Source organism: Stegostoma tigrinum, chromosome 11 (assembly GCF_030684315.1).
Source record: "Stegostoma tigrinum isolate sSteTig4 chromosome 11, sSteTig4.hap1, whole genome shotgun sequence".
Classification (NCBI taxonomy): domain Eukaryota; kingdom Metazoa; phylum Chordata; class Chondrichthyes; order Orectolobiformes; family Stegostomatidae; genus Stegostoma; species Stegostoma tigrinum.
The window spans coordinates 18,766,293-18,789,734 of NC_081364.1; the positions used below are offsets into that span (position 1 = coordinate 18,766,293).

The 23,442-nt window shown below is 43.0% G+C and overlaps 1 protein-coding gene across 3 annotated transcripts in view; it reads left to right on the forward strand.

Moving 5' to 3' along the window:
- Positions 1-23,442, forward strand: part of LOC125460414 (calcium/calmodulin-dependent protein kinase type 1) — a 203,082-nt gene that overhangs the window by 169,807 nt on the left and 9,833 nt on the right. For all 3 annotated transcript variants that reach the window (XM_048547881.2, XM_048547883.2, XM_048547882.2), the window contains exons 5-8: positions 14,950-15,088; positions 16,728-16,854; positions 18,617-18,692; positions 22,045-22,157. In XM_048547881.2, the coding sequence (XP_048403838.1) occupies positions 14,950-15,088; positions 16,728-16,854; positions 18,617-18,692; positions 22,045-22,157 (455 nt within the window). The remainder of the gene's footprint in view (positions 1-14,949; positions 15,089-16,727; positions 16,855-18,616; positions 18,693-22,044; positions 22,158-23,442) is intronic.

Sequence of the window (23,442 nt, forward strand, 5' to 3'; positions counted from 1 at the left end):
TGACATCCCTGGTTGAATTTGCAGGATTTCATAGTGTAGTGATAGTGTCTCTACCCATGGACCACGAGGCCTGGCTTCAAGCTCAGTCTGGTCCAGAGGAGTCTCATAACATGTCTGAACAGGCTGATTGATAAAACAAAAATCCACAGTTAATGTTGCTGTTTATAATTAAATAAATTTGTTGCTGCTCTTTAACTTTCCTGATTTGGATTGAAATCTATTGCTGACCAATGGCACACACTTCTGCTTTGTAAGATAATTTGAGCTGCCTGATAATTTATGAATAATGATTGACAGGAAATTATCTTCTTCATTCAGTCTCTGCCCCTGAATTCTGAAAACCTTCTATGTCCTCGGAGGGACATTGTAAAACTTGGTTCAGAAGTTATTTACAAAGATGTTGCCAGGATTGGAGGGTTTGAGCTGGAGGGTGATGCTGAATAGTTTGGGACTATCTCCCCTGGAGCATTGGATGCTGAGATGTGACCTTATAGAGGTTTATAAAATCATGAGGTACATGGATAGGGTGAATTGCTAAGGTCATTTCCCCAGGATAGGGGAAACCAAAACTAAATGGCACAGGTTTAAGGTGAGAGGGGAAAGATTTAAAAAGGGATCTAAGGGGCAACATTTTCACACAGGGTGGTGCATGTATGGAATGAGCTACCAGGGGAAGTGATGGAGGCTGGCCATAAATTACAACGTTTGAAAGGCATCTGGATAGGTTAATGAATAGGAAGAGTTTAGAGGGGTATGGGTCAAATGCTGGAAAGTGGGACTGGATTAACTTAGGGTATCTGGTCGGCATTGACGAGTTAGACTGATGGGGCTCTTTCCATGTTGTTCATCTTTATGACTCTAAACTCTCAAGCCCACACAAAACAATAATCTTTTGGGAGAGACATAAAATCAAATTTAAAATTCTGGTGTAGTTTGTGGTGGGAAAAGTGTTCTCAGAAACGCCTTTCTTCCAGGTTTCTTCAATCAAAGCTGTGATTGTATGGGCTCCAAGTGGAAGTTACATCTGGTTCAGTACTAATTGTTGTTGACATCTCTTTTCAGGACGACTGATGTACAACGTACATACAGCTATCTGGGGAGAGATTTTGTTAGCTGGGTGTGGAAGGAGCATGACCGTCTATGAAGGCTGTTCCAGACCAGGGGACAATGTGGACAATGCTGTGATAATGCCTTATAAAAGTGGGAAGACATTATTGCCTTAATGTCATTGTCCCCTTCCAGCACGCAGTGTCAACAACAGCAGCAGAGATGCCTTATAGAACTGTGGCTCTCACTTCCCAACCTACACTTGCACTCGCAAAAGCTCCACACTGGGAGCAGACGCTGCCAAAATGTTACTTTTTAAGTACGTTTTGTTTCCTTCATGAGTACAAGTGAAATCTGTGGGATGAATTTTGTCCAAACAAATCATTTTGTAATCATCAGCTTTGGTATCTTTAATAACTATTGCATGTTGACTGTGATATTGCTAACTGCTTATTAGAATAATGTTTTTCCTATTACCTCTGCAGCCAGTCTCACTACTCTTGGTGACATGGATCAATTTGTAGCCTTTTTTCCACCCTCATTCACTATTCTAATTAAACTCTATATGACATTGGATTTGAACATTGGATTTTTCCTAAGTAGCCTGTTCTGGTGTGTTACTACACACCTCAGGAGCAGGTGGGACCTAAACCCAGGCCTCCCAGTCTAGGGGTAGTGACACTGCTACAGCATCACAAGAGGGCTCTGAACTGACTCACCAGACGAGATGGAAGTTATGACTGGGTGTAGACCATTAATCTATCTTTAATAATTTAATTAAGTCTGTCTGTTTCAACTGAATGAGTACTGCTCTCATGAGACTGATTTAACTGCAGCCTGGATTACTGGAGATGGCTATTAACTGGAGCTGGTAATAGAGCCTCATCATGTAGTCAGTGTGTAAAAGGGAGGCTCGGTGCTCAGCATACTTACAAAAGACAAAACTTGGAGACTAAAACAGAAATTGTTGGAAAAGCTCAGCAGGTCTGGCAACAACTGTGAAGAGAACTCAGAGTTAACATTTCAGGTTGAGTGACCCTTCCTCAGAATGTTAACTCTGATTTCTCTCCACAGATGCTGCCAGACCTACTGAGCTTTTCCAGCAATTTCTGTTTTAGTATCTGATTTACAACATCCACAGTTCCTTCAGATTTTAATAAGACTTGGAGCCTGTTGGGTGCAGTCTGTCCATTCCATTTTCCCTTGCTCCTTTGTAAATAAGGCAACTGTTGTCTACTGTCTCAGCCTTGATATGATCATGATTTCTTCGCATAAAATGTTAATCAGGGTAGAAGGAGTCAGTTATGACAATTGAACCAGTGGTAGGACTTTGAACAAACCCTCCAAGATTCACCTGATCTTTGTTCACTACACCGAAATTTTCTTCTTTTAAAGTATACACCATTTGTTTTTGTGGATCATTCCTGGTAATTTCATAATAGAACATGACTCAGAGACCTTGAGTGTAAAATTCCCATTCTAGCAATAGAAAAGGTTTTGCTTTTATATTCACATCCATTCTTGATACCCTCCACTGTACCCTTCACCTTGTTCAGAGGCTAACGCTTCAGCATTATTTTGCTGCCTTTGTTTACTCGCTTGGCAGTTTCCGGCTGAAATTCCCTCCATTTTCTCACACCTTCTACACTATAACTGGTCCTGTAAGCAAACATTCTGACCATCTATATTTCTCTCATGCCCCCACCTCCTCCTCCAGTGCTTCTCAAATTTGTGTCTTGTGGATTGTTGTAATTTTATATCTGGACTGTCCACCTTGCCACTTCCTTCCTCTAACACTCATTCTTCAACCTCCGCTGTGTTCACAAGGCATGGCTCCTCCTTCTACCCCCAATTATGGGCCTGTTTCTGTGTTGAATTCCCCCAAACTCAATATTCCATATTTTTGACATGCTGCTTTTGCATTTCTCTCTTCCTGCTGTCAAATCAACTATCACCATGGTGCCACCTATGATGCTCTCTCTTTCTCCTCTCATTGCTAAGCTCCATGATTTGGGTGATTTGTTTACTCTCTCTCTCTCTCTCTCTCTCTCTCTCTCTCTCTCTCTCTCTCTCTCTCTTTCTTTCTCCCTCTTTCTCTCATTTGGCTCGGCCTCCACTACCTCAATTCAGTCAATCTAAATTTGCATTAGTGTTCCATCCATGCCTAGGATGATGACCTCTGAATCTATCTCAAGCATCCACCATTAACTGTGCTAGAGAGGTATGAGAGTGGTAAGTTTGTAGAGAAAACTGCCAGAGAGACTGGGTGAAATCCCATCTTTCACCCTCTCCTTTGCCATATTGATAGCGTGCTACCTAAATGTTGGCACCTACTAGATCTGACATTAGCCTGACACCTGGTTCTGCCCCTCTCACCACCCTTGGTCATCACCATATTATTCAACTGCTTACCAAAATAAAATTATCTGCAAATGAGCAACTGAAACCAATGAAGCTTGAGTTCTCCCCAAAAGGTTTGGAAAGGTTGTTTTCCCTTTCTGGGAGAGTCTAGGACCGGATGGCATAATCTCACGTTACCTATGTAAGGCAGGGATGAGGAACACCCCTTCTATTAGTATTTAGTGAAGCTTTGCTTGTTAAGTTTATTCAAGACTCACAGAGACAGACTGTTACTCAGTGAAGGATGCAGGGGTTATGTGAAAAGGCAGAAGTGTGGATTCTCAGACCAGCCATGATCTGATTGAAAAGGCAGAGCAGACCTGATGGGCTGAATGGCCTACTTCTGCTCCAACGTCTTAAGGCCTTTATATGTCAGTGTGTACAACATGCCCTTTCTCGCTCCAGCTCTTATTCCATTCACTTCACAGATCATAGAATCCCTACAGTGTGGAAACAGACCATTCAGCCCATCAAGTCCACATTGACCCTCTGAAAGTTATCCCACCCAGATCCATTCCCCTACCCCTGCATTTTCCCAAGTCTAGCCCCACCTAACCTAAACATCCGTGGGCACTATGGGCAATTTAGCATGGCCAATCCAAGTACACTGCACATCTTTGGGGAGGACATGCAAACTCCACACAGACAGTCACCCAAGGGTGGAATTGAACCTGGGTCCCTGGCGCTGTGAGGCAGCAGTGCTAACCACTGAGCCACCGTGGTGCCAGGCTATTCAGTTGTCTTGATGTACACTTGCATGCCTTTGTACTTGCTTACCTGCCTATCATCCTTGCAAAATATTCTCCAAACTAAACCCCTGATCTTGGCTTTATTCATGTTCCTCTGCTGCTGCTGCTTGCCATCCCCAAACCTTGCACCTAACTTTAATAAAGAATGGGTCTACGGTTAAAAATTACGTCTCTGTATGTCTTGCAAATTGTAAAAGAAGATTTGAATTTAATCCTGGTTGTAGAATCCCTGCGGTGTGGAAACAGGCCATTTGCCCTCACAAGGCCACACCAACTCTTCAAAAAACATCCCACCCTATCCCTGTAACCCTGCATTTCCCATGGATAATCCACCTAATCTATACAACCCTGAACACTACGGGCAATTTAGCATGGCCAATCTGCCTAACTTGCACATCTTTCGACTGTGGGAGGAAACTGGAGCACCCGGAGGAAACCCACACAGACACTGGGAGAATGTGCAAACTCCACACAGTCACCCGAGGGTGGAATCAAACCCAGGCCCTTGGCACTTTGAGGCAGTAGTGCTAACCACTGAGCCACCATGCTGCCCAATGGGGATTGCTGTCATTAGCAATCCTCATTCATTTCCCAAAGGGCAAGCTGTCTGCTGTTGTAGATGAATCCTGAAGCAGTGTGCCATCATCGCAAAGAGGATCATTGTCTTTTTCATCGCTGCTTTTGCCATTCATTCCACAAAAATGTTGTTTAAAAATTAGGAATTTCTGAGTGCCCACAGAGGTCTGTAAGTAAGTTCACAGCTTGATGTGGTACTTCACTTAATAAAAGTAGGATGATCCCAAGCTGAGCCCTGGCCTGTGCACAGTTTGCTCCTGAGGCAGTTGTATGATGCTGGATGAGGGATGGAGGAAAAAATAAGTCATTCAACATTTTCCCTTCCTGGTCGTGATTTGGTGAACATTTCTGGATTGCGTACCTCTTCATGCAGCCTGGTAGGTTGCTTCAAGTCCATGGGTTGAATTTTTGGAGTCCCCAGAAGATGGGTGGGGGTGGTTCTGCTTGTGTGGGAGTGGGAGGATTGAGGAGTATCCTTAAAAATGCAGCTGTCAGGTGGGCATGTCAGATACAGGATGTTGTTCTCAGCCTAGGACTGGAATAGTAATATATGACTGAGCCCATTGGACCTATCCTGCCATTTAGTACAATTGTGGCTCAGTGCCTTTTACCCACAATATCCCTATAACTATTTATGCCATTGGGAGTTAGAAATCTATCAATCTTTACTTTAAGCATACAACTCAATTGGATTCCAGATTTTCCAAGGGCCAGTCAGTCATTTTTACAGCATTAATGCGTGTTGCATGTGGAAATCCTGTGGAATGACCATCAGAGCAGACTTCAAAAGGAATTGTCTGGGAATGTAAAGATTCCATTGAATTCCTGGAACGTTCCAAAAACATCCTTTTAACTCGGAGAATTCGGAGGGTTCTGCTGCAGTTGAGTCAGTGGCTAATTAAGGAAAGTTTATACCACTAAATATCTAGCATAATTATTCAACTGACCCTATACTTAACTCACTTACTATACAACTATACCCCCCCCCCTAGACTCTGAGCTGACTCACCCTTAATCCTCTGGACCCCATCGCATCTGTTGAAGTACCTCTGGGAACTTAGCATCTACTGAAATTGGGTGCTCCACAGGAGTCGAGGGGCATCTAATTGGTTCTCCAGCAGCCCATTCTGTCACCTTTAACAGGTCAAGAAACAGGTCTCCAGATTAGTTAAATGAAAATCTTTCATTTTAATCTGTTTCTTGTAAATATAGTGACAATTCAGTCCCAGCTGATTTCCCTTGTTTGAAAAACACTCAAAATCTGCACTGACACTTGTGGATGGATTGATTTATCGTGTCTGAAATGGTGGCTAGATCCTGAAGAGAAAATGATTCCTTTTTCAGAAGAGGTGGAGGAGAAATTGAAAAATAATTTTGCAGGTTTTTCCTCAAAGGGTTGCGTGGAAAGTCTTTGCAGCTTATTGGCTTTATGCACTGGGTTGCTGCTAATACTCTAATCTTGCTCTGAGACTGCAGAGCTCTAATCGGTGACTTGTCAGCAACTTTTTCTGTTGTAGCGAGCTGCTCTGTTAAGGTTACACTGAAGGATAGGAGTTGGGAGGTCTTGTTGCAGCTGTACAAGACATTGGTGAGGACACTTGTAGAGTACTGCGTACAATTCTGGTTGCTCTGCTATAGGAAGGATGTCATTAAACTGCAAAGGATGTAGAAAATATTTCCAAGGATGTTACCTAGACTGGAGGTTTTGAGCCATAGGGAGAGGCTGGATATGCTGGGACCTTTTTCTCTGGAACGTAGGAGGCTGAGAGGTGACCTCATAAATTTAGTTTATAAAATCATGAGAGGCATTGATAAGGCGAATAGCCAAGGTTTTTTTCCTCAAAGTGGAGGAGTCCAAAGCTAGAGGGTGTAGGTTTAAGGTGAAAGGAGAAAGATTTAAAACAGACCCAACTTTTCCTCAGAGGGTGTAAATGGATCAAACTGCCAGACAAAGTGGTAGATGCAGGTACAGTTAGAACATTTAAAAGACATTTGTACAGATAGATGAATAGGAAACATTCAGAGGGATACGTGCCAAACACAAGCAAGTGGGACGTTAAGTTTAGGAAACCTGGTCAGCACAGACAACTTGGGCCGAAGGTCTCCTTCCTTGCTGTATGACTGTATGACTCTAAGACAATGAGAGTCAAAGGGCTCAGGTGTGCAGAAATCGTGTTGCTAAAATAAAATCTTGTGTGGTCTTTAGGGCTGTGTTCCTGAGGCTGTTGGAAGTAATAAACTGGCTGCAGTTTCAGCAGAGATAATGGAAACTGCAGATGCTGGAGAATTCCAAGATAATAAAATGTGAGGCTGGATGAACACAGCAGGCCAAGCAGCATCTCAGGAGCACAAAAGCTGACGTTTCGGGCCTAGACCCTTCATCAGAGGGTCTAGGCCCGAAACGTCAGCTTTTGTGCTCCTGAGATGCTGCTTGGCCTGCTGTGTTCATCCAGCCTCACATTTTATTATCTTGCAGTTTCAGCAGGATGGTTATTCAACCCTTGGTGGTATATGACCACTCAGGTTGGGCTGGTCACTGTGTTCCTGCAGTTCTGCTTGGACAAAGCTCCTCAAAGGAAAAGAGATTTTCAACGTGGACTAATTCGACAATTACAGCTCCACCTACAGAATACAGCATTAATGTTCACAATCATTTAATGAGGTGCATACTTTGCCTCTGTGACCTTGAATTAATCAATGTCTTCTGCTGTTGAGCTAATGTATAAACAGAGCAAGTAGGAGTAGGAGTGGAACATACTGTTTCGTAAGCCAGCTCCACAATACAATAGCATCGTTGCTGATCTAATTATGTCCTGAATGCCACATTCCCCTCCGTTCCCCATAACCCTTGACTCCTGTAGATAGGAAATTTGTCTAACTCAGCCTCGACTGCATGTCTGTGTCCCAGCCTCAATTGCTGTCTTGGGTAGAAAATTCCAAAGACTAAAATTTCTCTTCCATCCTCTTCCTTAAATATGAGGCCCACATTTCAAAACCCCCAGGTTCTTGATTTCCCTTCAAGAGGAAGCATTATCTCAGCACCTAGCCTGTAAAGCAGCCTTCCAATCACATATACTTCATCAGATCACTCCTCATTCTTTCAAACGCGCAACGAATAAAGGGCCCAACCCGCTCAACTTACCCCCAGAAGGTAGCCCATGCATCCTAGGAATCAACCTAGGAAACCTTTTCTGAACTACTTCCAATGCGAGTGCATCCCCTTGGGGGTTACAACGCTTGTAGATGTAGCCTCACCCATTCCCTGTAGCGTCAGGAGAAGATTTCCTGAGAGGAAATTCGGCACGTCAGCAAGGCCTCTTCCCAATTTTTACAGATGCACCATAGAGAGCATTCTATCTGGATGCATCACAGAGTGGAATGACAAATATTCTTCCCAAACCAACACAAAACTACAGAGATAGCATGGTATGGAGCTGGATGAACACAGCAGGCCAAACAGCATCAGAGGAGCAAGGAAGATGCTGCTTGGCCTGCTGTGTTCATCCAGCTCTACACCTTGTTATCTCGGATTCTCCAGCATCTGCAATTCCTATTATCTCTTCCATCCAACAACTCCATTTGTACTTCCCACTACCTCGAGAAAGCAACTTACAGAATCAAAGACTCTTCCCATCCCTGTTATACTCTCTTCCACCCTGTTGGGCTAGACAAAAGATATAAAATAAAAACTGAAAGAACTGCGGATGCTGTAAATCAGGAACAAAAACAGAAATTTCTGGAAAAGCTCAGCATGTCTTGCAGCATCTGTGAAGGAAAAGAAATGTCAGAGTTAACTTTTTGGGTGCGGTGACCCTTCCTCAGAAATGATGGTGGCTGGGAAAATGTTGGTTTATATGTAGAAAATAGGGAGTGGGGTTGGTGTAGGGAGTAAATGAGAGGATAGAATCCAAAGAGAGAGAAGGACAGTTGGATAGACAATCTGGCTAGGAAGATGAATAGCTGTTAATGAGGACTGTTAGTAATTAACAATAGGCAGAGTGCAATGGTAGGCTATGTGATAACAAGGCCTGGTGTGTGGGGTAGGGGAATGGGACATGGGAGAGTTTATGCCCTAAAATTATTGAACTCAGTATAAAGTCCGGACTTGATATTGAGTTCAATAATTTTAGGGCCTAAACACTCTCATAAGATATACAAGTTTGAATATATGTATGAACAGATTCAAGAACAGCTTCTTCACTGCTGTTATCAGATGTATGAACAGACCTCTCAAATGTTAATTCTGATGTCACCCTCAGCACCTTCTCTGTACTCTGTGCTCCGTTCTGCTATGCTGATGCATTTTACATGGTACGATCTACCCGTATAGCATGCAAAACAACATTTTTTACTGTATCTCAGTACATGTGACAACAATCAATCAATCATCTTCTTGTAATGAAGGCCCACATTCTGCATGTCTTACTAATTACTTTCGGAATCTGAATGCTAATCTTTTGTGATTCCTGTACATGGCCACCTAGGTCCCTGTGCACCACAGCATTCTGCAGTCTCTCTCCATTGACTCCAGGAATAGAGGTAAGGAGGTGAGCTAAGATGCTGATGCTGTGCATTCATATGGCCTCACTTTGTTCTTCGATGATGTTTCCTAAGTTCTGAAGTGCATTCTTTCAATTATTTCAATACCCTGTTCTTTAACATGCAGGCGAATCCAAAGGGCTCAGCCCAAAATTAATTGCTTGGAAGTACAGTTGTGTAAAAATGAGCGAGCTGCCGGTGAGATAGGTTGTTATTGTTTACATTATTCCTATAAAGCACCTTGGAATGTTTTTCACTCATCCAGAAATTAGGCCTCAGGGATGTGGTGAGGTTTAGAATGCAAGACAAAGCCAGAACAGACTCTCAAAACACAGTGGAAGCAGATTTACTCAAAAAGCAAAAAGGATTCCTGATTTTCAAGAGGCAGAAGTGCCACGGAGAGGACCACTTGTGAGACAGGAAACAGATTGCAGTGGACTGTAAACTTTTCAGAGCCCACCTTTGTTAGTTATTCAGTGAAAACCTGAGATTTACGGAGTCATGGGTGAACCAAGTAATCTAACACTTTCCTTTGAAGCTGTAGTAAGATAGTCCTAGATACGGGAGATCCATTCTCAGTTCTGATGATTTCGCCTCCTCCGATCTGCAGCTAAATCCCTCGTTCAGGCCGTTGCTGTCTCTAGACTGAGCAATTCCAATACACCTTGATAATAAAATGTGAGGCTGGACGAACACAGCAGGCCAAGCAGCATCTCAGGAGCACTGCTTGGCCTGCTGTGTTCGTCCAGCCTCACATTTTATTATCTTGGAATCTCCAGCATCTGCAGTTCCCATCATCTCCAATACACCTTGACCAGGTATCCCACTGTCTACCATCTGTGAACTTGAGATTATTCTAAACCCTGCTGCCCATGTGTTAGTTTGCAGCAAATCCCATTGCCCATGTATCTTTAAAGTTGGCTGACTTACATTGGCTCTCAGTCAAGGTAGTTTTGGTTTTAAAGTTCTCATCCTCGATTTTACATCTCTCCACAGCTTTGCCCTTATCTAACTCTGTAATCTCCTCCAACTCTTCTATACACCTCCTGTACATCCCCAATTTTAATTGCTCCACTGCTGGAAAGTGCACCTTCAGTTGCTGAGGCCCTAAGAACTGGAATACAATCCTTGGATCCTTTTTACAAAAAATTTCACTTCTCAAAATCTATTCTTCTGACAATTTTTTTTAGTGATTTAACCCAATATCCCTGTATGTGTCTCAGAGTTATGCTATGTTTACAATATTCCTGTGAAGCACCTTGAAATGTTTTTCACTCATCCAGAAATTATGTCATTAAAAAGCCACCTCTTCAATGCTCAATTTTTGCTTAGAAGATACCACAGCTTCCCTTCCATTGTAATTTCTTTTACATGCTGCCACTCGTTCTGCAAAAGAAAAATCCTAATAATAGTTATAATGGATTGAACATCTTTTCCATAAGATGCTCTATAAATTAAAGTATTATTTATTGTTCATATTGTTCACTGAAATTAGTTTTGCAACAATATGGAAAAATGTGTCTAATGCTTTTCATTTTCTGGGTGAAAACAATATGAGCAAACTAATATGAGAAGAGTTCCAATTCAATGTGCTTCAGCTCAGAATTAGTTCATGTTTCTCATCCTTTGTTGGTTCAATGGTTTGTTAACTGGCTGTTGATGCAAACCACAGGAACTGTTCAAAGGCCTTCAGCCTCAGGGATAAAGTTCACCTGTCTTTGTGCAGATCACGTGGGATGTGGAAGCCTTTTCTTCAGTTTATTGTGAATTTGTGGTATCACAGGCAAGGCCAGAATTTATCACTCAGCTCCCTCTGTGGGTTTAGGAAGAGAATGCTTGGATAACGACTTGATGACGTGGAAAGGAATGATGGGTATGTTCTGGAGGGCCATTAGAGATGGGCAGGAGCTGCTGACCTTGCCAGTCAAGCCCACATCTCATGGATGAATAAGAATACAGTCTGAAGAAGGGCACTGTGTGACTTGGAGGCAAAGTTCAAGGTGTTGGTGTTTCCACAACATTACTGCTCTAGTGTCAGAAGTCACAGCGGGGTGAAGTTCTTTTAAGGAACACAATTATTGGCCCATTTTAAAACTAAAACTTGTTCAGTGAAGGTGCAGTAACTGATTAACATACACAGTCAGCAATATGGAAACATAAATGTTTATCCCTTTAGATAAGACAAAGCATACAGACACACAAACTCCACTCACTCACTCATTTACCCTTTACACCTGCACGTTATATAAACCCATTGACTTAGTATGGTGTGATGGTAGTGTCCCCATCTCCGGACCAGGAGATAACAAAGTGTGGAGCTGGATGAACACAACAGGCCAAGCAGCATCTTAGGAGCTTGACCTGCTGTGTTCATCCAGCCTCACATTTTATTATCTTGGATTCTCCAGCATCTGCAGTTCCCATTATCTCTGAACCAGGAGACCTGGGTTAATGTCCCATCTGACCTAGAGATGTGTAATAACATCTCTGAACAAATTGATTCAAAATCGTTTGGAGAGGAAGTGTGCAATGTCCATAACTACTCTCTGCCTTTAGAGGGAGAGTCTTATCTCTCCTTCCAGCTCCATTTTAATTTAGCCCCCTCATGCTCTCTCTGCTTCTCCCCCAACTTTGATGGTCTACAGCACCCTTATAGGCTTTGCACATAAAATAATCAGTTGGAAAACACTGGTTATTTGCTGGTGGTGGTTAATAGACGAAAAAAAAGCACCAGAGGCGATTTAGTTATGGGAAAAAGAAATGTTCAGTTGTGTATATGAGAACTTCTGGATATATAACAAAGGTAACTTTAGACTGGAAGACCGCTTTCTACGCCCAGCACAAATACCACCTGCCAGTAGTTGGTATGCCACAACATGTGGCACTGTCCAGGGCTGGTACTGAATATTTCACAACAATCTCAACAAACTTGAATCTTGTAGGTCAAAGTGGTTTTGAGAAGGTGAGCTGCTTAGCACTGAACACCAACTCCTTCACTCATCTCCCTGCCAGGATATTGATCTGGTCCTGAAGAAGGGTCACTGGACCCAAAACATTAACTCTGAGTTCTCTCCACAGCTACTGCCAAACCTGCCGAGTATTTTCCAGCAAATCCTGTTTTTGTTTCTGATTTCAAGCATCTGCAGCACTTGTGGCTTTTTTGTAATTGAGCCAGTTGCTCCGCTTCAGCTTCTGGGTTAAAGGTCAGTTCGCAAAATGGTGAAAGTACGGAACTCAGCAGTTGAGAAATCAAATAGAATACTGCAGAAGCTGGAGATTGAAAATAAAAACGGAAAATACTGGAGAAAGTCAGTGGCATCTTTGCAGAGAGAAACAGAGCTAATATTTGAAAATTCAGTTCTGAGAGAGAGTCACTTTGGACTTGAAATGTTAGCTCTGCTTCTCCCAGCAAAAATTTTTTCTGATGAAGGGTCTAGGCCCGAAACGTCAGCTTTTGTGCTCCTGAGATGCTGCTTGGCCTGCTGTGTTCATCCAGCTCCACACTTTGTTATCTCAAGAAATGCACATTGTGTCCTGCAGATGGTGCTGTGACACTACAAAATGAGCTCCCTAAGTATATCAGAGATAATGGGAACTACAGATGCTGGAGAATTCCAAGATAATAAAATGTGAGATGCTGCTTGGCCTGCTGTGTTCATCCAGCCTCACGTTCCCTAAGTATGTCCACTAGGTGGTGGTATGGTTCCATGTGTCCACATGATGTTTTAATCAGCAGTTTTAAATCAAATAAACTGTTGGGCTCAACATGCTTGGTGTTAATGGGCGTGCTCCACAAGAGCATTCTCTCACTTTACTTTGTATAACCTTATCGATACATCTTTACTCTCCTTTCTCCTTCAAAGACCTAGCTTTCCCTTGAATGTGAAACTTTGAATATACCTACAAACAGATTCAAGAACAGCTTCTTCCCTGCTGTTATCAGACTTCTGAATGGACCTCTCAAATGATAATGTTGATCTCTCCCCCTCTCTCTCCATTTTCTCTGCAACTGTAACACTGTATTCTGCATTCTGTTCTGCTCCCCTCATGTACTTTGTATGATATGACCTGCCTGTATAGTGTGCAAAACATCACTTTTCATGTATCTCATACAATAAATCGAATTCCATCAAATCAAATGTACATTTGCTAATTGTATTGAGCCCTGTACCAGCAGATTCCACCTTCTGACTGCACTTAGAGCAAAAATATTACTCCTGAGTAGACAGGGACTGAGGCCCCAGTAGGATCAGATTGCAGGCTGACTTCACAAGAGGGGTGGGGGAGGGGGTTGCACTGGCAGCAGGGTGAGTGGAGCTAGTTTCCATTTGTCTGATCTGTGCATGAGTTTCTATAAAAACGATTCCCTGAGCTCAAGAGCAATCCCTTCCTGCAGCACCACCACCTTTGACACTGGATACTGCTTTCCTTCACTAACCAGTGATCTCGGTTTTCTCCTTGCCTATAAGTGCCTACCATTTTTCTAAATTCCTGAGGCTGTAGTGATTTATTTAACTGATGATAACATTGTTGGATTTTCACAAGAAATGTGAGTTTTGGGACCTTGCCCGTTACTGGAGCATTCCTCATTCACTTTCCATTTGGAATGAAGCATGAAGTGATGTGACACTGTTAACTCCTGCAAAATTCTAGATACTTTTTGTAGGTAGGAAGCCAGGCTAGTGGCTGCACCTTACAAGGAGTTATTTATATTTTGCTTTCAATGATCAATTCAAATCTCAAAACCATGTTGTCAGTAAACCTCATAGTTTGAACTTTCCCAGCAGCCAATAAGGAGTTACTTGAATACATTACAATGAGGATTAGATTTTAATTGTTGCATTTACTCAAGCAAAGAAGTACAGAAGCACAGTACAGATTGTACAATGTTGCCATTCCTAGCACCAACTTACGTACAAAGTTACCCAGGAACAAAATCTTAGAAAAATAAAGAAACAAAGTTTAAAGTTAGACAATACAGTCCTTCTTCTTTGTACAATGCAGAAAAATAAAGAAATAAAGTGAAATAAATAGAGATAAGCAATAAATTGAAGATCTGAAGAGAATCTGTTCTGGGTGAAAACCGAGCCAAAAAATATCTTGGGTGCATTGATGAGGACTTTCTACTTGTAATGACTGGGCTTTTCCTGTAGGCTGCGCTGTCTATTTGTCATCAGGATTTTAGTAAAAGTGGATAGTTTGTTGGGAAGGTAGAAAAAACCTGTCCTTTGCTGTCTGTTCAAAGCCGAGTGATATATGAAGAGAACATTTTGATTGAACACCAGAGAGTCAGTGGCTATAAGCCTGACGGGTGGTGCGAGATTGTAGAGGCAGCGAATTAAGAGTGTCACACTAGAAGACTGGCTTGCTTACCTTTCCTGGAGTTTATTTCACCAGTGCCAATAACCTCAATGCACCTGGTAACAGTATATCATGGTGAAGGTACATCACTGCATTTGCATGATGTCTGTCCGCCCTGCCTAGGCAAGGTTCGATCATTTGTTCCAATAATGTGAAACATGGACCTTGACCTCTTCTGCGTGAGGAGTGGATTTTCCTCTGTGCTTCATAGGCATTGTACATTGAATATCGTCTGCATTTCACGCCCTATCATTGTGTTTCCCTTGATCTTTCCCAGTGTGTCTGGTGGGGAGCTGTTTGACAGAATAGTGGACAAGGGCTTCTACACAGAGAAAGATGCCAGCATGCTGATCCAGCAAATCCTGGATGCTGTCACGTACCTGCATGAACTGGGCATTGTACACAGAGACTTGAAGGTATGTGGCCACCATGGCAAATGTTCACAGTTTGGAAACTGTATTTAACTTCTTTTCTTCTAGACTTTCTCACCTATCATGCAGTGCCACAGGGAGCAAACCTGGGGCCACAATCATCTGCGGTATAAATGAATAACCTGGATGAAGAAAGTAAATATAGCCAATTTTGCAGATGGCACAAAAATGGATATGAAGGCATGGGATGAGCATAACATAAAGGGCCAGTGGAGGGATATAGACAGGTAAAGTGGGCAGATTGAATATAAAGTGGGGAAATGTGAGCTTACACACTTTAGCAGAAAGAGTGGAGAAGCTGAATGTTATTTAAATTGAGATAGACAGCAAAAAGCTACAGAACTGAGGGCACTTGAAATTTTCATCCATGAATCACAAAAAGCCAGCAACCAAGTCCAGCAGGCAATAGGGAAGGCAGTTGGAATTTTGGCCTTCATTTAAACAGGGGAATGGAGTACGAAAAGTAAGAAGGTTTGGCTAAAACAGTGCAAGTAGTCAGACCACAGCCGAATACTACAAACAGCTTTGGGCCTCTTATCTAAGGAAAGGCAGTCAAGAGAAAGTTCACCAGGTTGATCCTAGTTATGGAGGGACTGTCTTAGGAGAGGTTGAGTAGGTTCGACTGTACTCTCTGGAATTTAGGAGAATGAGAGGCAACCTGATTGAAATATATATGATTCTCAGGAGACTTGACAAGGTAGATATGGAAAGTTTGTTTCCCCTTGTGGGACAGTTTAGGACGAGAAGGCAGAATCTCAGAATAAGGGGTCACACATTAAAAGAAGAATTTCTTCTTTTTCTGAATCTGTGGAATTCTTTATTACAGAAGGCCATGGAAGTTGGGTCATGAACTGTACTCAAGGCTGAGATGGACAGATTTTTAATCAGTGACAGAATCAAAGGATATGGGGAAAAGGCAGAAAAGTGGTGTTGAGGATTATCAGATCAGCCATGATCTCGTTGAATGGTGGAGTAGTCTCAATGGGCTGATTGGCCTGTTTCTTCTACATCTTATGGTTTTTGGTCTTAAGAAAAAACATATGGCACTGTCACACCCAAATAAAGGAAGCATTGTGTTTATTTAGACATTTCACAGCCTTGGAGCATTGCAAGCAGTTTACACCTAATAACCTAAAGCAATCAGAATCACTGAATAGCTACAGTGCATAAGGAGGCCATTCAGTCCATCAAGTCAGTACCAGGTCTCCCATTCAAATTCTTCACTTGGTTCCTCTCACCAGCCTGCTCCCCATAGCCCTGCACATTTTTCCTTTTTAGCAAAAAGTCTGATTCCCTCTGAGCATCTCGATTGAAGCTGCCTCCGCCACACTCTTGGACAATGCATTCCAGATCCTTCAGCTCCCGGCTGATTCTCATTGTCTGTTTAACCCATGACATTAAATCTACGCGCTCTCCCTCTCGATCCCTCCGTGAGCAGGAATATTTTCTCCCTGTCTGCTCTGTCCACATCCCTCCTGGTCTCGAGCACATCGATCAGATCTTCTGTCTTTTTCAGTTTTGCATTGTGACATATGCTGTGTGTTGTGCTTGACTCTGCAGAGAGACTGTTTGGCGTTTGGTGCCTGAAGTGAGTGTTTTGGTTTTTGTTGCATTTTACTTGCAGCCTGAGAACCTGCTGTACTACAGCGTCGATGAAGATTCCAAAATAATGATCAGTGACTTTGGCCTCTCGAAAATTGAGGGCACTGGGAGTGTGATGTCCACAGCATGTGGTACCCCAGGATATGTGGGTAAGTGTTACACAACCCACTGCATGAAAGCAGATCGAATGTGCTGCAGTGAGTTACTGATTTACAATGTCAGCATTACATTTAGCCCTGAGAAAACAACCAGATCCAATGTCAGGTGTACAGCTTTCAGAGCTCTCCTATCTGAAGTGGAGAACCTCCCAGCCTACCCAAGTCAGTAGGCAAGTTACCATGGTTTCCCAATTTAGATGTTTCTTGTTCGAAAATGTGTTCAGAGATTTTATTACTCAGCCCTGGAGCAAGTGGGGCTTGAGCCCAGGCCTCCTGGCTTAGCAGTAGGCACATTACCATTGCACTACATGAGCCCTCCAAATTTGTGGCTATACTAACTGAACTAGCTAGGCTTAGGATTCCCATTCTAACCACTTCACTCAACTAATGAGGAACGCAGATCCGTAAGTGGCCACTCGTTCACTTCCTAACAGCCTCAATTGCTGGTAGTTGCTATTTATTTCCTTTATTCATTTATTGGATGAGGGTGTCATTGACTTGGCCAGTTGAATCAACCACATTGCTGTGGGGCTGGAGTCACGTGTAGCCCAGACCAGGTAAGGATGGCAGTTTCCTTCCCTAAGGGACATTAGTGAACCAGATGGGTTTTCTCAACAATCAATAATGGTCATCATTAGACTCTTAATTCTAAATGTTTATTTAATTCAACCTCTGCCATCTGCCATGGCAGGATTTGAACCCGGGTCCCCAGATCGTTACTAGGGTTTCTGCGTTAACAGTCCAGCAATAATACCACTAGGCATTGCCTCCCCATTAAAGGATTCTTTCTCTGTAGCCCAAGAGTTTGTGGAATTAGTTTTCTTCTGGGGTCTTATCTGTCAGGATGAAAACTTCAATAAGGTCACACTCAGTGGATGAACAGGGTAGTTACAATCCATGAACCAGAGGCAGAACCAATTTAATTTAAACCGATGCTCCAGCTGCATTTCTGGTTTCAGACCAAGCCACAAGTATGAGTGCAAAATTGATGTTAAATGCTGTCCAGAAATATTGGGTGGTGCTTGTGAAACAGACTCCACACCTAACGTGTTTGTGCCAAGGTAGGTTAGTGTGTAGTGAGACTGTGGGGACAGAGGTATGTCTGAGTGGATTGTAGACGGATGGCATCCATGGGAGGATGACCAACCACTTCACACTGACAATTTTCTAGCTTAGAAACTTTTAAAAAAAAAAGTTGGGAGAGAATTTTACTTGTAACTCAAAAAAAAGGATTAAATGTAAGAAAACTGTATCTGGAAAAGATTTCCCCAGGATTTTTGTTAGCCCAGGCATTAACACTATTTGAATTAAGGTTTCTATTTATGAAAGGAGCCAGGCGAATGGGCTATTGAAATACTTGTTTCTTTCAGATTGTTTGCAGAGCTTAGAGACAATTTTGTCTGAAAGTTTTTTTTCCTCAATTTTATTATGTGAGATATAATTCACTGTTAATGAAAGACAAATACACAGGAAATTAGATTTGGCAGTAATGGACATCGGTGAGTTGTTTGAATAAGAAAGGGGCTAAGATTTGGCTTACATTCGATGTAACTATTTTTTAACCAGCCTATTCCAAGATGTTATAACACACCTCTGGAGTGGGTGGGACTTGAGCCCAGGCCTCCTAACTTAGAGATAGGGACATTACCACTATGTAGAAGAGCCTTCTAGGGCTCAGTTCTGCTTGTATTCTGTCAGGGGAGAGCAGTGTTACCTGTTCTGCTAATCCCTCCTTTTCTGATTTCTCCCACAGCTCCAGAGGTTTTGGCCCAGAAACCTTACAGTAAAGCAGTTGACTGCTGGTCCATAGGAGTCATCTCTTACATTTTGTAAGTTATCTTCATCTGAATCTGATCTTGAAAAGGAGCAAATGAATCTTACAGTTCAAATGGATTTGAGAGTAAATAATCCGCCAGAGACTAGGATTTGAATCTTCTTTGAATGACTTTAACCTAGTGTCCAATCCAATCTGCAATACTGGGGAGAGTGACTTAGCTGAAAGGTCCTGTGTGAAATGAGTAAGGATGATCCCAAAAGGAAAATGCCATGAATGCTAGAAAAAGGAACACAGGATTTATAGGTAGGAGAAGGCCATTCAACCCCTCAAGCCCAATGTGCCATTCAATAGGATCATGGCTGATCTGGTTGTGGTCCCATTCCACTCTCCTTCCTGTCATTTGGCCCATCAAGTCTGCTGTACCATTCGCTCATGGTTGATACGTTTTGCAACTCCATTCTTGTGCTTTGACCTCATAACCCTTGATCCTCTCACTAATCAAGAACCTATCTGTCTCAGTTTTAAACACACTTAATTACTTGGCCTCCACAACTTGAGTAGCAATGAGTTCCACAGATTCACCACCCTCTGGCTGAAGAAATTCCTCCTCATCTCAGTTCTAAAGGGTTGTTCTTCACTCTAAGGCTCTGCCCTCAAGTCCTAGTCTCTCCTACTAGTGGAAACATCTTCTCCATGTCCGTACTATCCAGGCTTCTCAAAATGCTGTAAGTTTTGATCAGAGCTACCCCCTCATCTGTCTAAACTCCATCAGGCACAGACCCAAAGTCCTCAACAGCTCCTCATATGACAAGCCGATCATTCTTGTAAACCTCCTTTGAACTCCCTTCAAGGCCAGCACATCCTTCCTTTGATATGGGGCCCAACATTGCTCGCAATATTCCAAATGCAATCTGAACAGACCCTAAAACAGCCTCCGCAGTGGATTCCACTCTTCTATTCTAACCCTCTCAAAATGAATGCTAATGTTGCTTTTTTGCCTCCCTAGCTTTCAGCTGAACCAGTAAGTTAACCTTAAAAGAATCCTGAATTAGGTCTCCTAAGTCCCTTTGTGCTTCAGAATCATAGTAAAGGGAAGGCCTGTGTTAGTGGGGATGACTGGAGAGACTGAACAAAAGAATTGGTGGCGCAGGGCCACAAGGGGTTGTAATGGAATAAGGAAAGAAACAAGATGCTCTGTATTAGAAGGAAATGTGAATGACAGAATGCTGAATGACTACCACCTGAGAGCAAAAACACGTGAAAATGAACTATACAAAGAACTGGAAACAAAAAGGGTAGAGAGTGGGCACAGATGTCATGCTGCGATTTTTGAACCCTGTGTTAAGCCCAGAAGGCAGTAAAGACCGTAACTGAAAGATAGTGTACTGTTCGTATACTGTAACTGACCTGTGTAGAAATGAGATAATACTGGGAGCTAACATGTAATGTTGCTAGTTCAAACTGCCTAAAAACTCATGGGGCTAATACCCGGTATCCTGTTGAAATGAGCAGTGATTGTCTGTGGTTTGAGACATGCTCTTTTAAAGATACATGCACATCAGATCCTAACATGCACTGGGGATGTTAGTGAATGAGGGAAGGTCTTGGGAATGATGGATGAGAGACAGTCACCAAGTTGATTCAGAAGTCCTGTGCTCCTATTTAGAAAAACGAAACTGCACCAAGTTTGGCTCCAAATTGTTCATCTCACCAAGAGAGAGAATACTAGTAGGTCTGCCTGGAATGGGAAGCTGATATCGATGGGGACATTTTCTGATGTTGTGGCACAGAATCGTAGAAACCGTGCAGTGTGGAAGCTGGCTATTTGGCCCATTGAGTCCACAATGCCCCTCCAAAGAGGATCACCCTCCCCCAAGACCCAACCCCTACCCTATCCCTGTAACCCTGTAGTGACCATAGCTAATCCTTCTAACCTGCACAACCCTGGGCATTAGCATTGCCAGTCCACCTAACCTAACAGGTGGAGTAGTACGAGAACTCCTCACTGAAAGTTGTGGTTGCATTCCGGAAAATTGCAACTTTATGTAAAGAAACGTTACACAGACAGGAATCAATGTTAAGGCTGAAGTTAGGTTCCATTGGACCTTCCTTTGCAAAACAAAAAGCATTAAAATATTGCACTACACCCTGCTGTAAGATGAAGTGCAGTAAATTAAGTGGCCGAATTCCTATTTTTAAATAACTGTTAAAATAAATTTAAGTATGAATCTCCTGGGGTGTACCTTCTGAGAGTGGAGCCTGGGTACTGCTGCCTGGGATTGGCATTGACTGGGGTCTTTGCTTATTGACCTCATTGGTCTGGCTCCCACCACCGACAGCTCCTACTCACTGGGACAGCTCCTCCTGCTGGCTGCAGTTGGCAAGGTCTGGGTCACAGCTAAGCTTGCTGTTTCCTCCCTCTCTGTGGACTGCCCCACTGGGGTTGCAGGATGCTTGCACCAGTGGGGCAGTGCAGGGGAACTGCAGGCTGAGGCCCCCAGAGCCTGGTGCAGATTGAGGATCTCCCTGAGTAATTGGGTCCCAACTGCTGTCTCTGATCCGATAGAGAAGGGCGTTGTGGAGCTCAGTTTAGGCTGGTACTCTGCCAGCCAGAAAGGGTGGGTTTGCCATCTCTGGGCAGGTCCTAGGGGCAGTGCTAGCTTTGGGGTGATGGAGACCATGTTGAGTGGCACTCAGGCTTCAGGTAGAGTGTAGTCTGTTAGGCCATAGTGCCCTCGTGCAAAGCTCAGGTAGCAGTGCGACACAGGGAACGATCGCAGTTCAGAAGGCTGGCACCAGGAGTGGCCTCCAGTCTGAGAGAGGGAGTGGTCACCTCATAGTATCCCAATGGGGTCTGGTACTTTAGTAAACAGTGTTAAAATGAATCTTGTGTGGAGCTGGAAGACCACAGCAGGCCAGGCAGCATCAGAGGAGCAGGAACGCTGTGTTTCGCGTTGGGGCCCTTCGGAAAATTTCAGATTTCCCGACCTGAAACATCAGCTTTCCTGCTCCTCTGATGCTGCCTGGCCTGCTGTGTTCCTCCAGCTCCACGCTGTGTTATCTCTGTCTCCAGCATCGGCAGTTCTTACTATCTTAAAATGAATCTTGCAGTGCTCAAGCTTACTTCAGACTCTAACAACATAACAGCTTTTAAGTGAAGCCACACTGAAAAGGACAGAGTGAAGTAAGGACTCCCTGTAATTTTCTTCCGTTGCATAAGTTGATTGCCTAAAAAAATAGAATAGATTCTCCGTTCACCAACCTTAATATCTTTCGCTGCAACAAGTGGAATGATTCATCATCAAAAATGTAATATATAATATTAAGTTACTACTGTTCAGAACAGTAAGGGTTTATTAAAGGTTGCCTACTTGACATTTGCTTTCTCTGTTTCATTTCTGCAGGTTGTGTGGTTACCCTCCTTTTTATGACGAAAATGATGCAAAGCTCTTTGAGCAGATTCTAAAGGCTGAATATGAATTTGATTCTCCATACTGGGATGATATTTCAGACTCAGGTAGGCCCTACTCACTACAGCATGCTGAACACACCCAGCTACTGCTGTTCACTCAGCAAAGAGTCTCAGATTGAGTTTCCTAACAGGGCAATAAACAGTTTGCACCGCAAACGTCTGCGTGAGACATACCATCATGATCAGTGTGAGAGAAAACAAACAATGGTGCATTTTCACTAGCAAATTGGATTTCTCCACATTAGCTCCTGGACTAAGATGTAAGACATGGGAATTATGTAGAAGAAGCCATTTGCTGCTTCTTCGAGATGCTCCACACATGTGTTTTTTAAATGTAGAAGGAAGTGACAGTGTTCTTATTTCTTCACAATCCACTTGGTCATTCCCCAGCTTTAAGCAATACCTGTCCCTTGCTGTGAGCTCTGAGCGAGCCAGCCCTCATCCAAATCCAGCCAGACCTGCTGAGCTTTTCCAGCAACTTCTGTTTTTAGTTCCTGATTTACAGCATCCGCAGTTCTTTCGGTTTTCATTTACCTGTGTACCTTGTTTTCTACCTCCTGAGCCACTCAGCTACAGCTATGCTCCCTTCAGCAGCCAGGCTTTAATTTTTGAAACAAGTGTCTTTTTGCATAACTTTATCTAATGCTCTGCCAATAACTGTATGTATAGCCGTGATAGGCATCAAAATCAGTCAACAAACGGCCTGGTACGAAACCATGCTGACCACGTTAATTCGCTTTTTGTTTATTTCATGCTGTTGATTATGAGCTCCGCAAATTGATTTTCAACTCAAGTATTGGAACAAGACTGTTCAAATTTTCATAGTACACCTCTTTTACATAATTCCTCTTTCCAGTATTTTTTGAGTAATTAAGGATCTTGGGTCTAATATCACTCCCCCAGCGGTATTTCCTGCGATACAGACCATCTGGATCTGATATGCCAGTATCTAGCTGTTCTCTCCCAGCGGATTCCTTGTGCTATCTGTTGCTAATTGCTGTTCTCTGCAACAAAGAGTGAGAGTCAATGCACATATGCCTCCTATCTCGTGCCTGGCTGGCAAGAAAGCTGCAGTGGGAGGGATAGGATCCATGCAGGCCCCAACTACATCAGCAGAACAAGGAAGGAGGTTCTGCGTAGAGACTGTGAGGGACTAGGCATGAAATTAAAAAGCAGAAGCTCGAAGCTTTATTACCTCTGAGCTGTGTGCAAATTGGCAATGGGCACAATGAATAATAAAAATAAAAATGGGCTTCAAAGACTGAATTGGAGAAACTGATCCAGTCCATGAGCTATTGGCAGCAGCACTGGAAGAAGGGGAGGTGGTTTA